We start from the raw sequence: 13,616 nt of genomic DNA on the forward strand, positions 1-13,616 counted from the left end.
AGATGAGAAGCAATCTCTTCACCAAGACAGTGGTAAGTTTGTGGAATTCACTATCACAAAAAGTGGTTGAGGCCAAAACATTGCTCGATTTATCAAAAGGAATTAGATAAAGCATTCGAGGCTGAAGGAATGAAAAGATATCAGAAGAAGCAGGAACAGACCATTGAGTCAGACAATGAGCATGATCATAATGAATGGAACAGCTGGCTCAAAGAGCCAACAGCCTGTTCCTGCTCCTATTTTTCTATGTTTCTGTGAAAGAAAGAAAAGAGAGCACTTTCAAAACCTTGTGATTTTAAGATTATGATGTCCAGTCCTTGGCTTCAGCATCCATTTGTGTCACACAAAACAGCTGGTATCAATACAGTACTAAATGAAGCTCATCATTCTGTGGCCTGATATACAAATATCCTATGCCGGAATTGGAATAGCATTTTCAAAATCAACTCAGTAAATGGGTTTCAGCCTGTTGTGTATGAATGAGCAACAGTCTAATGATCTCAATGCCTCAACAGTACAAGATCCAAAGCTGTTTCAGCACCAGTTATTAAAATTAAACATTGAAATCACAAGGTCCATCTCTACGTTTAAAGAGCAAAACTGAAGACGAACAAATGCCTTCTTGAGAATAGTCTGTGATTCAATTCAATCATGTTTGATCTTCAGTCTCAATACTTTCCTTCCTACTCCTTGTATTCCTCATATCCTGCAATTCCTGGAAATAAACAAAAGTCTGTTGATCTCCCCCTCAAATATATTCAGTAATGGAGTTTCCACATTCACCCCAGGGGGAGAGACAATCGCTCAGTGTTATTATCGCTCCAGTATTAATCCAGAGATTAATACTGCGAATCCTATTAATCCAGAGACCCAAGTAACGACTGAGGACCCAGGAGGTGATGGACTCGTGGTATTAAATCGTTGGACTGTTAATCCAGAGACTCAGATAATGCTCTGGGGACCTGGGTTCAAATCCTGCCATGGCAGATAGTGGAATTTGAATTCAATTTAAAAAAAATGAAAATTAAATTCTCCCTCCTACAGGAAGAACGTTGTGAAACTTGAAAGGGTTTAGAAAAGATTTACAAGGATGTTGCCAGAGTTGGAGGATTTGAGCTATAGGGAGAGGCTGAATAGGCTGGAGCTGTTTTCCCTGGAGTGTCGGAGGCCGAAAGGTGACCTTGTAGAGGTTTATAACATTATGAGGGGCATGGTTACGATAAATAGGCAAGGTCTTTTCACTAGGCATGGGAGAGTCCAGAACTAGAGGGCATAGGTTTAGGGTGAGAGGGGAAAAGATATAAAAAGGGACATAAGTTGCAACTTTTTCATGCAGAGGATGGTGCATGTATGGAGTGAGCTGCCAGAGGAAGTGGTGGAGGCTGGTACAATTTCAGCATTTAAAAGGCATCTGAATGGGTATATGAATAGGAAGGGTTTAGAAGGATATGGGGCAAGTGCTGGCAAATGGGACTAGATTGGGTTGGGATATCTGGTTGGCATGGACGAGTTGAAACGAAGGGTCTGTCTTCATGCTATACATCTCTATGACTCTAATGACGACTATGAACCATTGTTGATTATTAGAAAAATCCACCTAGTTCACTAATGTCCTTTAGAAAAGGAAACTGCCATCCTTATCCATTCTGGCCTACATGTGACTGCAGACTCATAACAACGTGGTCGATTCCTTAACTGGACATCCTCATCCCATGAATGATGTTCTAAAAAGTCCTTTCGCTCCAGTTCATACAAGGAAATGAAACTGATGATAATACACTCAACATTCAGCTTCTACGAAACTGAAAATAGCTAACTCAAGACATTCCATTACTTTGAACAATAAGAAAAGCAGCAAGATTCATGTGAAAATAGGCAGGAGCAACTATGTTAAGAACATATTTTACAAAAACCAATATTGTTCGATTATCATAAATTGTATTAGAAATAACTTACATGATGTAGCACTATCGAATCTGCTATAAGGTTTCCATTGATGTAAGTATTTGCATCTCCAATTGGAGCAATACTAACAGTGCCATTTACGTTTCTTATGACACTGCAAACAACACAAAAAAAACAAGTAAAATGATAACACATTTAATTCATTTTGATGACCATGAAAAATAGGTTGTTTTCTCAAACAGCTAATATTTAAAATGAACTAATACTTTAAGAGTCCAGCAAATTTAAAAATCAACATTTCACTTTCTTACAAAGTCAATTTGTCTTATTTCATATCAATCATACAGCACAGAAAAGATCCTTCAGCCCATCAAGTTTGCACCAACATAATTACCACAAAGTGAGCTAATACTAATTGCATGCACTTGTCTCATATCCTTGAATGTCATGATATTTCATGTGCTCATCCAAATATGGTCGAAAAGTTGGAAGGTTTCTAGCCTTCACAACCTTACAGCCAGCACGGATTTGTGAGAGGTAGGTCTTGCCTTACAAGTCTTATTGAATTCTTTGAGGAGGTGACCAAGCATGTGATGAGGGTAGAGCAGTGGACGTAGTATACATGGATTTTAGTAAGGCATTTGATAAGGTTCCCTATGGTAGGCTTATGTGGAAAGTCAGGAGGCATGGGATAGTGGGAAATTTGGCCAGTTGGATAGAGAACTGGCTAACCGGTTGAAGTCAGAGAGTGGTGGTAGATGGTAGATATTCAGCCTGGAGCCCAGTTACAAGTGGAGTTCCGCAGGGATCAGTTCTGGGTCCTCTGCTGTTTGTAATTTTTATTAATGACTTGGAAGAGGGATCCAAACAGTGGGTTAGTAAATGTGTAGACGATACGAAGATTGGCGGAGTTGTGGATCGTGAGGAGAGCTGTTGTCGGTTGCAAAGGAACTTAGTTATGATGCAGAGCTGGGCTGAGGAGTGGCAGATGGAGTTCAACCCTGTCAAGTGTGAGATTGTCCATTTTGGAAGGATAAATAAGAATACAGAATACAGGGTTAACGGTAGGGTTCTTAGTAAGGTGTAGGAGCAGAGGGATCTTGGGGTTTATGTGCATAGCTCTTTGAAAGTTGCCACTCAGGTGGATAGAGCTTGTAAGAAGGCCTATGGTGTATTAGCGTTCATTAGTAGAGGGATTGAATTCAAGAGTCGTGAGGTGATGTTACAGCTGTACAGGACCTTGGTAAGGCCACATTTGAAGTACTGTGTGCAGTTCTGGTCGCCTCATTTTAGGAAAGATGTGGAAGCTTTGGAAAGGATGCAGAGGATATTTACCAGGATGTTGCCTGGAATGGAGAATAGATCATACGAGGATAGGTTGAGAGTGCTAGGCCTTTTCTCATTATAATGGCAAAGGATATGGGGTGACTTGGTAGAGGTTTATAAGATGATCAGGGAAATAGATAGAGTAGACAGTCAGAGACTTTTTCCCCGGGTACAACTGAGTGTTACAAGGGGACATAAATTGAAGGTGAACGGTGGAAGGTATAGGGCGGATGTCAGGGGTAGGTTCTTTACCCAGAGAGTGGTGGGGACATGGAATGCGCTGCCTGAAGGAGTGGCAGAGTCAGAAATCATTGGTGATCTTTAAGAGTAGACAGCCCCTTACCCAACACCCCCTCATGATTGACCCTTTAACCAAGAGAAACAGTTGATCCCTACATACCTTGTCCATACCCCTCATAATCTTATACACCACAAATCATGTCTCATCTCAGTCTTCTCTGTTCTAAAGAGAACAATGCAAGCCTCTCACACCTCTCCTTATAGCTTAATTGTTTTATCCCAAGCAACAACCTGGTGAGCCACCTCTGCACTCACTCTAGTTCCATCGCATCCTTCCTGTAGTGAGGTGACCAAAACTGCACAAAGTACTCCATCTGTGGCTTAACCAACACTGTACAATTCCAACATTACCTCATTGCTCTTATACTCTATACTATGACTGATGAAAGCCTTAACTATCCTATTTACATGTTCTGCCAATTTCAGAGATCTGAGCTACCCAGTGTCTTGTCATTCACTAGATACTCCTGTGTCTTGTTTCTTCTTCCAAAGTGCATCACTTCACACTTACCAGAATTAAAAACCATCTATCACTGCTCTGCCCATCTGACCAACCCACGGGTATCTTCCTGTAACCTACAATCATCTTAGAATTATAGAGTCAATCAAGCAGCCTTCTATCACTAAGTCAGTTTCTGATCCATTTTGCCAGGTTTCCCTGAATTACAAGGGCTTTAACCTTCTCAGTCTTCCAAGTGGTATCTCATCAAAAGTTTTGCTAAAGGCCATCGACGGAACATCTCTCATCCACATACTTGATCACATTTTCAAAAAAATTCTATCAATTTTGTTAGGCATGACCTCTCTCTAAAACCATGCTGACTATCGCTAGTTAACCCATGCTTTGCAGGCAGATATTAATTCTCTCCTTTAGAATTTTCTCCAATTTTCCCTATCACTGAAGTGAAGTGAAACTCACTGGTCTGTAATTTCATGGTTCACCTCTACCACATTAGTCATCCTCTAAAAATTAAAAATTTGGGTCAGAGCCCCTGCAATTTCCACCTCACCACCCACAGCAACCTAGAATACAATTCATTCCAGGGCCAATGGATTTATCCATTTTTAAGCCCATCAATGCCTCCAATACCTCCCCATCCCCTATGTCAAAATATGCAAGTTTGTCACAGTCCCTTTTCCTGAATTTCATACCTACGTTCTCCTTTTCCAGACTGGAAGAGAAATATTCATTTAATACCCTTCGCGATGATATTTCTGCAATCTCCCGACCACTGAACAAAATTCCCCCAATTTAATACTTCAAGCTAGTGTTATGATGCAGAGGTCAAACCCCTCTAGTAATTAAAACCAAACACCCAGAAAAACTCGCCTCACCTCGTAATCTGTTAAAAAAAACTGTGCGAATGAAAGAAGATCCCTGATTTCCACTGTATAAATAACCTCACTGGGCACAGAAATTGAACCCACACTATTGGTCTCACTTCGCATTGCGAATCAGCTATCCGGCCAACTGAGCTAAGTGACCCCTCTTCACCTTACTGTTGGTCAACTGTCTCTGCTTTTCCCTTTACTGCTTTTCCAAATTCATCCTCCTTTGCTTCAGTTCTCCCTACCCCAGCCTGTTACAAGCTGGTAAGGTGGGGCGCGTTGATTCGCCTCTTAAATCCTTTATGTCAAGAACAAAGAATCATTATTTCCTGGTTGTCTATAAGATCCTTCCATTTGCAAATGATCTAGTTTGCCCAGAAAATAATAATTACTGCAATCCATAGCATTTCATGTGAAGCAGTTTGAAATGATTCAGGAGATACAATAAGACATTTATAAAGTCAGATTTAATTTTCAATGAGAAGATTTAGATAGCAAAACAATAATACAAAACATCGTTATCAGGTAAAGAAAGACAATCACTCTTTTCATATCTAGATATACAAAGAATTCAAAACTTTCTAACTCACCAGTGATCATCAGCGATGAGTGCCCCAGAAAGCTGGATATCATGCTTTGAGTTTGGTCTTTGCTTTCCCACTCTTGTCTGGCCTTCCTTTATCATGTACAGGAGCATCTCTGAAATCTGGGGATCTTCATTGAGATTCACTAGATTTGGCAAACTGTTATCCACTTTAAAAGTGATTCCAGCTTTCTATCGACAAAGATTTCAATTAATAGGCAAAATGTTCTTCCTCTGCTACAAAGTACCATAGTTTAACTGATTACAAGGTTCAAATGACAGAGCATTGTCAATTTGTCCACTTCTGGCAATGACTTCGTGGAATCTATCCCTAAAGATATATTCTGACATCATTCTCAACAATCTACCAGTTATCATTGGCTAAAATGTTTAAGGTTTTGTACAAAAAGTTCTGTTTGGATCCAGCATGACAGGAAAACAGAACCAAGTTCGATCAATGGCAGTAGACTTAATAAACCAAAATCTGAAATAGATAAAGTTCCAAAACTACACAGCCTTGTTGCCAGTTAACCAGTGATGATCTTCGACCTAGAAGCATAACAAATAAGGAACATGTGCAAAAAAAATGCAATTACTTTAAAATAGCAGCAGAGTCTGCAATTCCTTTTGAGAATGTTTGAAAATGACCAAACAGTTTGTATAAAATCTAAAGCAATCATTTGTAATTTTCTTGGATAATAAGTACAAGTCCATGTGACCTGATAACCCTTGATCTCAAAGCAGTACCAACAGGAAAACACATCAGAAGCCACATGACCAGACAAAAAAGATGTTGCGGGCAGAATGTTGAGCTGAAAACATTAATTAATGTACAAGTGCAGAGAGAAAGAAAGAGAAACTCAGAAGTTTTGAAGCAAATCTCTCAGTTTTTCTGTTTGGCCAAAAGAGGAGACAGGAACTCAAAGGCATGTTTGAGCTGGTTAAACCAAATGTTCGTAACCGTGGTAACCAGTCTGAATAGCTTGGAGACACCGCTGATGTGTGTTTTATACCAGAAATAGTCTATTTGCAAAACAGGACTATAACAATAGATCTGTTGAAAAAATATTCTGGGAAACTCCAGATGTTTGTGATCAGGGGTGGGAGTGAGAGGGGATCATAAAAATAAGCCTTGATGATAACCATATCAGTGGAACAGTGGGCTGCACGGTGGCACAGTGGTTAGCAGTGCCTCACAGTGCGAGAGACCCAGGTTCAATTCCCGCCTCAGGTGACTGACTGTGTGGAGTTTGCACATTCCCCCTGTGTCCCCCTGGTTTCCTCCAGGTGCTCTGGTTTCCTCCCACAGTCCAAAAATGTGCATGTTAGGTGAATTGGCCATGCTAAATTGTCCGTAGTGTTAGGTGAAGGGATTGGGTATGGGTGGGTTCCGCTTCGGTGGGTCGGTGTGGACTTGTTGGGCCGAAGGGCCTGTTCCCACACTGAGTAATCTAATCTACACAAAAGGTGAAAGCTATTGTTGGATAGAACACCTGACCAACCCAGTGTGAAAACAGCAGCATATGGTGAAACTGTATGGATTACATGGGTACCCCAGATCGACACAATGTCAGCAACATCTTTTTTGTCTCCAAGGAGCGATTTAGCTATTTGTGGCTGTGCAATTTTGCATTTAAGTGAAACATACCTTTTTAAAAAGAAGTATAATTCGTCTGTTAATTGTTGCTCAATTTGTATTTGTTCTGATTCATATGAAAGTAAAAGTTGCAAAAAACGTGAAATCATTCAGTCAATTCTGATATTTTGCTATCCCCACCAGGTTTGAAACAAATATGTCTGAAACATGAGTTTCATCTCTCAGATTTTTTTCCCCACAACTCTCCAAGTAACGTTACAAATAAAAAGTGCCAGCAGGCCCAGTCGTATAAGGCAGAAAGCTCATCTGTATTGAGGAATATTGCTCATAAGCTGTGTGGTATTAACCCACTAAACTGCACTAACACTGCCATTCCCTTGGTTCTTGCTGACTGGCATCCTCGATTAAGTAGTTTCATCAAGAGGCTCTCAAATACCACGATGGACTTCCATACAAGTCATTTAACCAACCAAAAAAAGAGTAAAAGTTAAATACATTCTAGACAAACAATATATTAACAAAGATAGGACCATATTTATTACTATCTTTTCATTTTCACTCATACTGTTTTCATAGGAATAAAATTTTAATAATGTATTATTGCTATTTCTTTCACAGCACATAATATGAACATGGAAATGAAAGAATAAGAAAAGTCAACTGATCACCTGCAATTCCTTTGCTTCCTCAAGTTTTCGCTTTTCTGCTTCATCCAACCTCTCTCTCCATCTCCTAAAGATGCCATGACAAACATTTTCCATTGTCACAGAACGTTGGTAACAATACATCAGCTTTATTTGTCCATTTCACACAATAATCACCAGAACCAATGCATTTAGTTCAGTGACCCTCTTTGGGGAGTCAAAGCTGTAAGCATGTTTAACAAGCTATTGTAAGACCTGAATATATATCTGTGCATGTGTATATATACACAAACAGACACACACAAGAAGTAAAGCGTACAAACTACATCCTGCTGACTAAAGACAAAGTGATCATAAATAATGCAAAATTCCAATTTTCGATTGCCACTTAAAGACAAAATGCTTGATGGTTCAATGAATGCAGCATGTTTTCTGGCTAGTAGCAGTACTAGGAAAAACTTATCCTATATAAATTAAATTGCTGCTATATAATTAATACACAAACAAACAACTGAAGGAATACAAAAGGAAAATAATCAATGAAATAATTTCTACTTAAGTAAATTGAAGTGTGATTTAAGGTATTGCAAAAAAGAGATTCAACTTAATTATGCTTTAAGACGAATATTTAGGTTACTCTTATCCTTTTGTCTGAAATAACTAGATATAAATAGCACTACCATTTTGATATATTAGCTAAAATTTTAACAAGAATGAATTGATTTTAAAAACTGGGTAAATTTTGCAGTAGTCTCCCTTTGGGAATCACTTCAATAATATGAAAAGCATTGCGGACCTTACAATTACTAAGATGACACAAAGTCCATATATTCTTTCAAATGAAGAAATAATGGCTGTAAGTTTGCTTTATGCGAACCATAAGTTTAATTTGATAAAAGTTACCTCGGCACAGAAATGTAGTTTGAAACTGCTCAAATTTATAGAGAATTACAGCAGACTTTGAATTGTGCAGATGGCTAAGCAATGCCTTACCACATTTAACTTTTGATAACCACTTACTCTTGAATTCAGTGCATTGTACTTTATGAGTGGAAAAAAATGGCATTTGTATCATATTAGAAATTAGAAGATCTGCATTTGTAATTCAGACGTAACACAGCCAAATTGACAATTCCTCACAACTTTGAGCCCCAAATCTCAGGCATAAACTCTCAGTCAACTCTCTTTTACTTTAATTAGCTCCGAAGACGTAGGTGATACTAGAAAGGACACAATTACTGCCCATCTCTAGTTGCCCAGTTGCATTGGGTCTTTTAATTGAGCAACTGCAGTCCTTGATCATTCTTCCACAAATAGTGCTGGATATGGGTGCAATGATATTGATCAGGTGATGACTGAGGAATGGAGATACTAGCCACAATGATCATGGGAAAGTTATCAGTGATATCTTTCAATTGATATGCATGTACAAACTGACTAAATTCAATCAATTATGAACAATCTATTGACAAGATGGGCTTGATAATCTAAATTTCTTTTTACATTTCCAGACTCAATATACCAAATCTAACATAAATCATATTCACCATCTTACCTTTGTGCTTCTGCCATTTCCTTCTCCTGTTGATTGAGCTTCAACTTCAGGGCTTTTATTTCTTTTTGGGATGCTTTATACCTCTCAGACTGAATTCCTTGGCTACTCATCTGGGCAGCTTTCAACTTCTCAATTTCTAATTTCAGATCTGATTCAGCCAGAATCAAAAGGAAAAAAAATTACATTCTTCCAAACTCTGTGGTGATAAAACCGCAACTGGCTACAAAAAGTGTCAACTCTATCAAAACTTCTCCTGTTCAGATTGTAATACATCTGTAAAAAAACAGTTTCTCTTGTAGAAAAGTTTTGTAACGAAATAGCAAAATTTATTTTCTATATATATTTAGTTGAAATCAAGACAAAAGTACAGCACCACCTGCTGGACAATTTGAGAGGTGAATATTTCCAAAATAAGTCTTCAATGTGGGTTGATCATTACAGGGCGAAATCAATTTAAAATCAAATACTTTTCAAGTTCAAATTCATTTCAATTGTTCCAAAGTATAATATTGTTATCATATTAACTCTGGAATAATGCTGATCATTAGTTCGCGTACAGTAAATACGGAATCTATTTTCCTGATTACAGCTTACTTTTTAGCTACATTTCTTAGTTAAGGCCTAATGAAAAGCATTCTGATAAATTTTACATAAAAATAACCCATGCTATCTTTAGGTTCTCACTCATACCATTCTGTAATTAGGAAGGAAATTTTCTCCACAGCACAGAAGTTCCAACATTCAAATATTTAATTGTTACAAGTGTATTTACAAGATTATATAAACTTAGAGATATTGAAGGTAAAATATAAGTGGCAAACTGCTAAAAAAAAGTCAAAGAATAGCAGAGGATTTATTTATGTCACAATATATTTGGTCTCAAATGACCAATCTATTTCTAAATGAACAAAAATGATTTGACTTTTTAGTACATTGCTATAAAGGCTTCAAATGATGAAGGATAATGAATACTGCATAACCCAAATGGAAAGATACTGAAACTATTGAAATTTGACTGTTTTGTGGAAAATAATCCAACCTTGAAGCTTATGCTATTTCTTATAACTCCAATTTCCATTTCAAAACATTCATGTCAAAGCAATGCACACCTCCACGTATGTTAATTTGTAAAGAAAATGTCAAACAACCTCTGATCAATTTTGCATTCGAGTCCTCATTCACTTTTGCGACGTTGATAATCTGACGAGCCTGTTTGGCATATCTAAGCGTACTAAGAGTCTCTTCCACATTAGAAGCAGATGGACTGATGGTAGCTATCATAGCTGTTTTTGAATTGCCACCAAGACTGTCTTTCAGTAACCTACACCAGGATTCAAATGACCAAAAGAAAAGAATAAGTGAATTAAAATGTTATTAAGCAATAGAAAATAACACACATGCATTAGTCATATGTAAGAAAAATCTAACTTTAATCTATCAAATATTATTTTACATTAACGTTTAATTAGTCTTGTTAAAGTAATTTCCTTTTACATAATTTTCAGTACTTAATGCAATTTACTCAGGTCAGTTTTGACACATAGTTAAGCATCATAAGTGACAGCAAATGAAAAGGTCATGGAGCTACAACAATCTATTTACGTTTACTTCCAGCATGGTATGCAATTCAGAACTCACCATGTTAGCACTGATTCCCTGTAAGGTATAAAAACTTTCTTCTTAGCCTGAAAATATTCTGAAAGTGCAGATATAACCTTTCCCAAGGTGAAGAGAGATTTGTTTATGCTTACACCTTCCTGTATGAAAGAAAATTTCAGTATTTCAAAGTTAAAGAATGGCACTGTAGTGATCTAGAAGCTATAGATGAACTAGAATACTCAAACTAGGCAGAAGATCATTTGGTACGAATAATCTTTTTTAAAAAAATTTCAATTAATGGGTCAGATTTAGTGCAGTCGAAATAAATCATTTCTTTTGTGAATGCAAACCCTGAAGCCAAATGATTGCGTCCACATTTGATGGGATTGTTTATTAGTGTGCCACTTTTCCTGTGGAAGGGACCCTGCACCATAAAGTAAAATAGCAATACCAGGAGTAGACAGGTAGAGTAGAATTAAAGGGATCAGAAGATGGCAAGGAAAATCTCGTAATCTACAAGTGATCAGAGCTCGATGAGATTAGGTAATATTTTGATTTTTTAAAAATCCTACAAGACCTTCAAAAGTGATTCTAGCTTTCTTTAGACAAAGATTCTTATAAAGAGGCAAAATGTTCTTCCTCTGCTCCAAAATACAACAGTTTAATTGAATGCAAAGCTTTAAGGGAAAGACATTGTCATGTTGTCAAATTTGATAACCATTTGATGGAAACTATCCTTAAAGATACACTTTCACATTGTTATCATCAATCCATTAGTTGTCATTGGCCAAAATATGAAAGATTTTGCACAAACAGAATATCTTTGGATCCAACATGATAGAGAAATAGTCAGCATGGACTAGAAAAATGTAGTCAGCCAGTATACAATCAAAAATGGACATTCATTACAATTAAATTTCACTAACAGATGTTCCTCAACAAACATTAGATGATATGATACAAATTGGCAGGATACTTCACCTATCCTTTAACTGCCTAAAACGTAAATCTCTATCTTTACTAGAACAATTGAAGAAGACATCTAGCAAAAGCAATGCATGAAATCAACAAATGTTATACTTCTGAATTCAAATAGCCAGCTCAAGAATTCATGAGCAAAAGACCAAAAACAAGATACCTACATTTCATTAATGAAACAGGGTTATGCTGACAAATCTGGCATCGATTTCCTATCCCTAACTGGTCTTGATATAGAGTGATAACAGGTTGCTTTCTAGAATTGCTGGAGTTAGTCTGATGAAAGTGATTTCACAATGCTGTTCAAGGATTTCAATAAAGGAGGATGGGAAGCATATGTCCAAAGAGGGATTGTACATGACTTGGGTTGTGTTGAAGTACACGTCTGGTAAACAAATCAAAATAATCCAATAGAGAGGAGAAACCAAAAAGTGAGCAAAACTGACAATAACTAAACAAATGGTGCATCTTGCTTCACTGTTTCCATACTCCCACATTTCAAATCAAAGTAATAAAGCTGTATTCCGATTGTGCTGTAGTTGAGTCACACGGTCAGCAGCTAATTACATTTATACATTGTGTCCAAAAATTTCACAGTGAAGAACAAATCTGTAGAAGATTAACTTAACTGATTTAAGACCGAACAGGAGATTTTGCTTTTCCACAGAATTAGGAGGTATAGAATATGCATTTAACATCTCAATAATTAGGAGTAAATTGGGTGAGTGGTTCAAAATAAATTTAAAGGTTATGGGAATAACGCAGCATTAAGGTATCGCACATGTGATAGATGCCAAATAATGGGCCGAGTTTCCAGGACCTGTATGTTCATTGTGATGCAATTTTTTGAAAGGTCTAAACAAAATATAAATAATATCCATAAACCTTATTGACAGAGAGCAGTTTTCCAGTAGAAAACAGTAATTGTATAAATAACATTTGTGCCACGAAAGTGTTGGCCAATGGCCATTTTCAACAGAAAAAACTAAATACCTCCCTGTGACATTCAATGGCATTACCATGAATGTCTGGTACCTTCAGTACGAGAGGCAGATTTGATACGGCCATTGAAATACTGCGATTACAAGAGTAGATTGGAGACTGGGAACTCTGCAGCGAGTAACTCATCTCCTGATTCTCTGAAACCTGCCCACTACCTACAATGCAAAGTCAGGAGTGTGATGGATTTTACAAATTGCCTGATTTTGATGAGTGCAGCTATGACAACATCAAGAAGCTTAAAGAATCCAGGATCCGGCAACCCACATGACTGGCACTTCATCCACCATTAATGTATAATTGCAGCAGTGTATCCTACATGCAAGATACACAGTGCAACAACTCAACGATCCTTCAGCAGCACCTTCCATATCTGCTACTTCTACAACTTAAAAGTTGTAAAATAAGGGCAGCTGATGCCTTAGAGCACTGGGAACTATATTGCTAATGCTTCACTGTCACTGGGTCAAACTCCTGGAACTCCTTTTCTGGCAGCACCGTTGCCCTCTCTGGCCATAACAAACCACAGTCATCCTAGAAGGCAGCTCACCATCATCTTCTGAAGAACAATTAGGGATATAATTGCTGGCCTGACCAGCCACTCCCTCAACCCATGAAATGAACAGAAATATAACCATTTGTAGATAAATTAAACTTTGCAAAGTTCATACCTTTAGTCTATCACCACTAGTCTGAGCTGTAAAGCATCGTTCACTTCCTGCAAGATCCACGAGATTTATTTTGCTCGTCACACAGTGTTCATGTTCCTCCTCTTCAACAAATTCTGTCTGCAGGCCAAAC

General features: G+C 37.7%; 1 protein-coding gene across 3 annotated transcripts in view; it reads right to left on the minus strand.

Annotated features, from left to right (window-relative positions):
• The window catches only part of kif14 (kinesin family member 14), a 112,563-nt gene that overhangs the window by 67,490 nt on the left and 31,457 nt on the right, over positions 1-13,616 (minus strand). For all 3 annotated transcript variants that reach the window (XM_060830203.1, XM_060830204.1, XM_060830202.1), the window contains exons 9-15: positions 13,487-13,603; positions 10,878-10,996; positions 10,388-10,560; positions 9,240-9,387; positions 7,709-7,772; positions 5,451-5,635; positions 1,957-2,059 (exon numbers count right to left, since the gene is read on the minus strand). In XM_060830203.1, coding sequence (XP_060686186.1) covers positions 1,957-2,059; positions 5,451-5,635; positions 7,709-7,772; positions 9,240-9,387; positions 10,388-10,560; positions 10,878-10,996; positions 13,487-13,603 — 909 coding nt within the window. The remainder of the gene's footprint in view (positions 1-1,956; positions 2,060-5,450; positions 5,636-7,708; positions 7,773-9,239; positions 9,388-10,387; positions 10,561-10,877; positions 10,997-13,486; positions 13,604-13,616) is intronic.

The sequence above is a fragment of the Hemiscyllium ocellatum genome, chromosome 9 (genome assembly GCF_020745735.1).
Source record: "Hemiscyllium ocellatum isolate sHemOce1 chromosome 9, sHemOce1.pat.X.cur, whole genome shotgun sequence".
In the NCBI taxonomy this organism is placed as follows: domain Eukaryota; kingdom Metazoa; phylum Chordata; class Chondrichthyes; order Orectolobiformes; family Hemiscylliidae; genus Hemiscyllium; species Hemiscyllium ocellatum.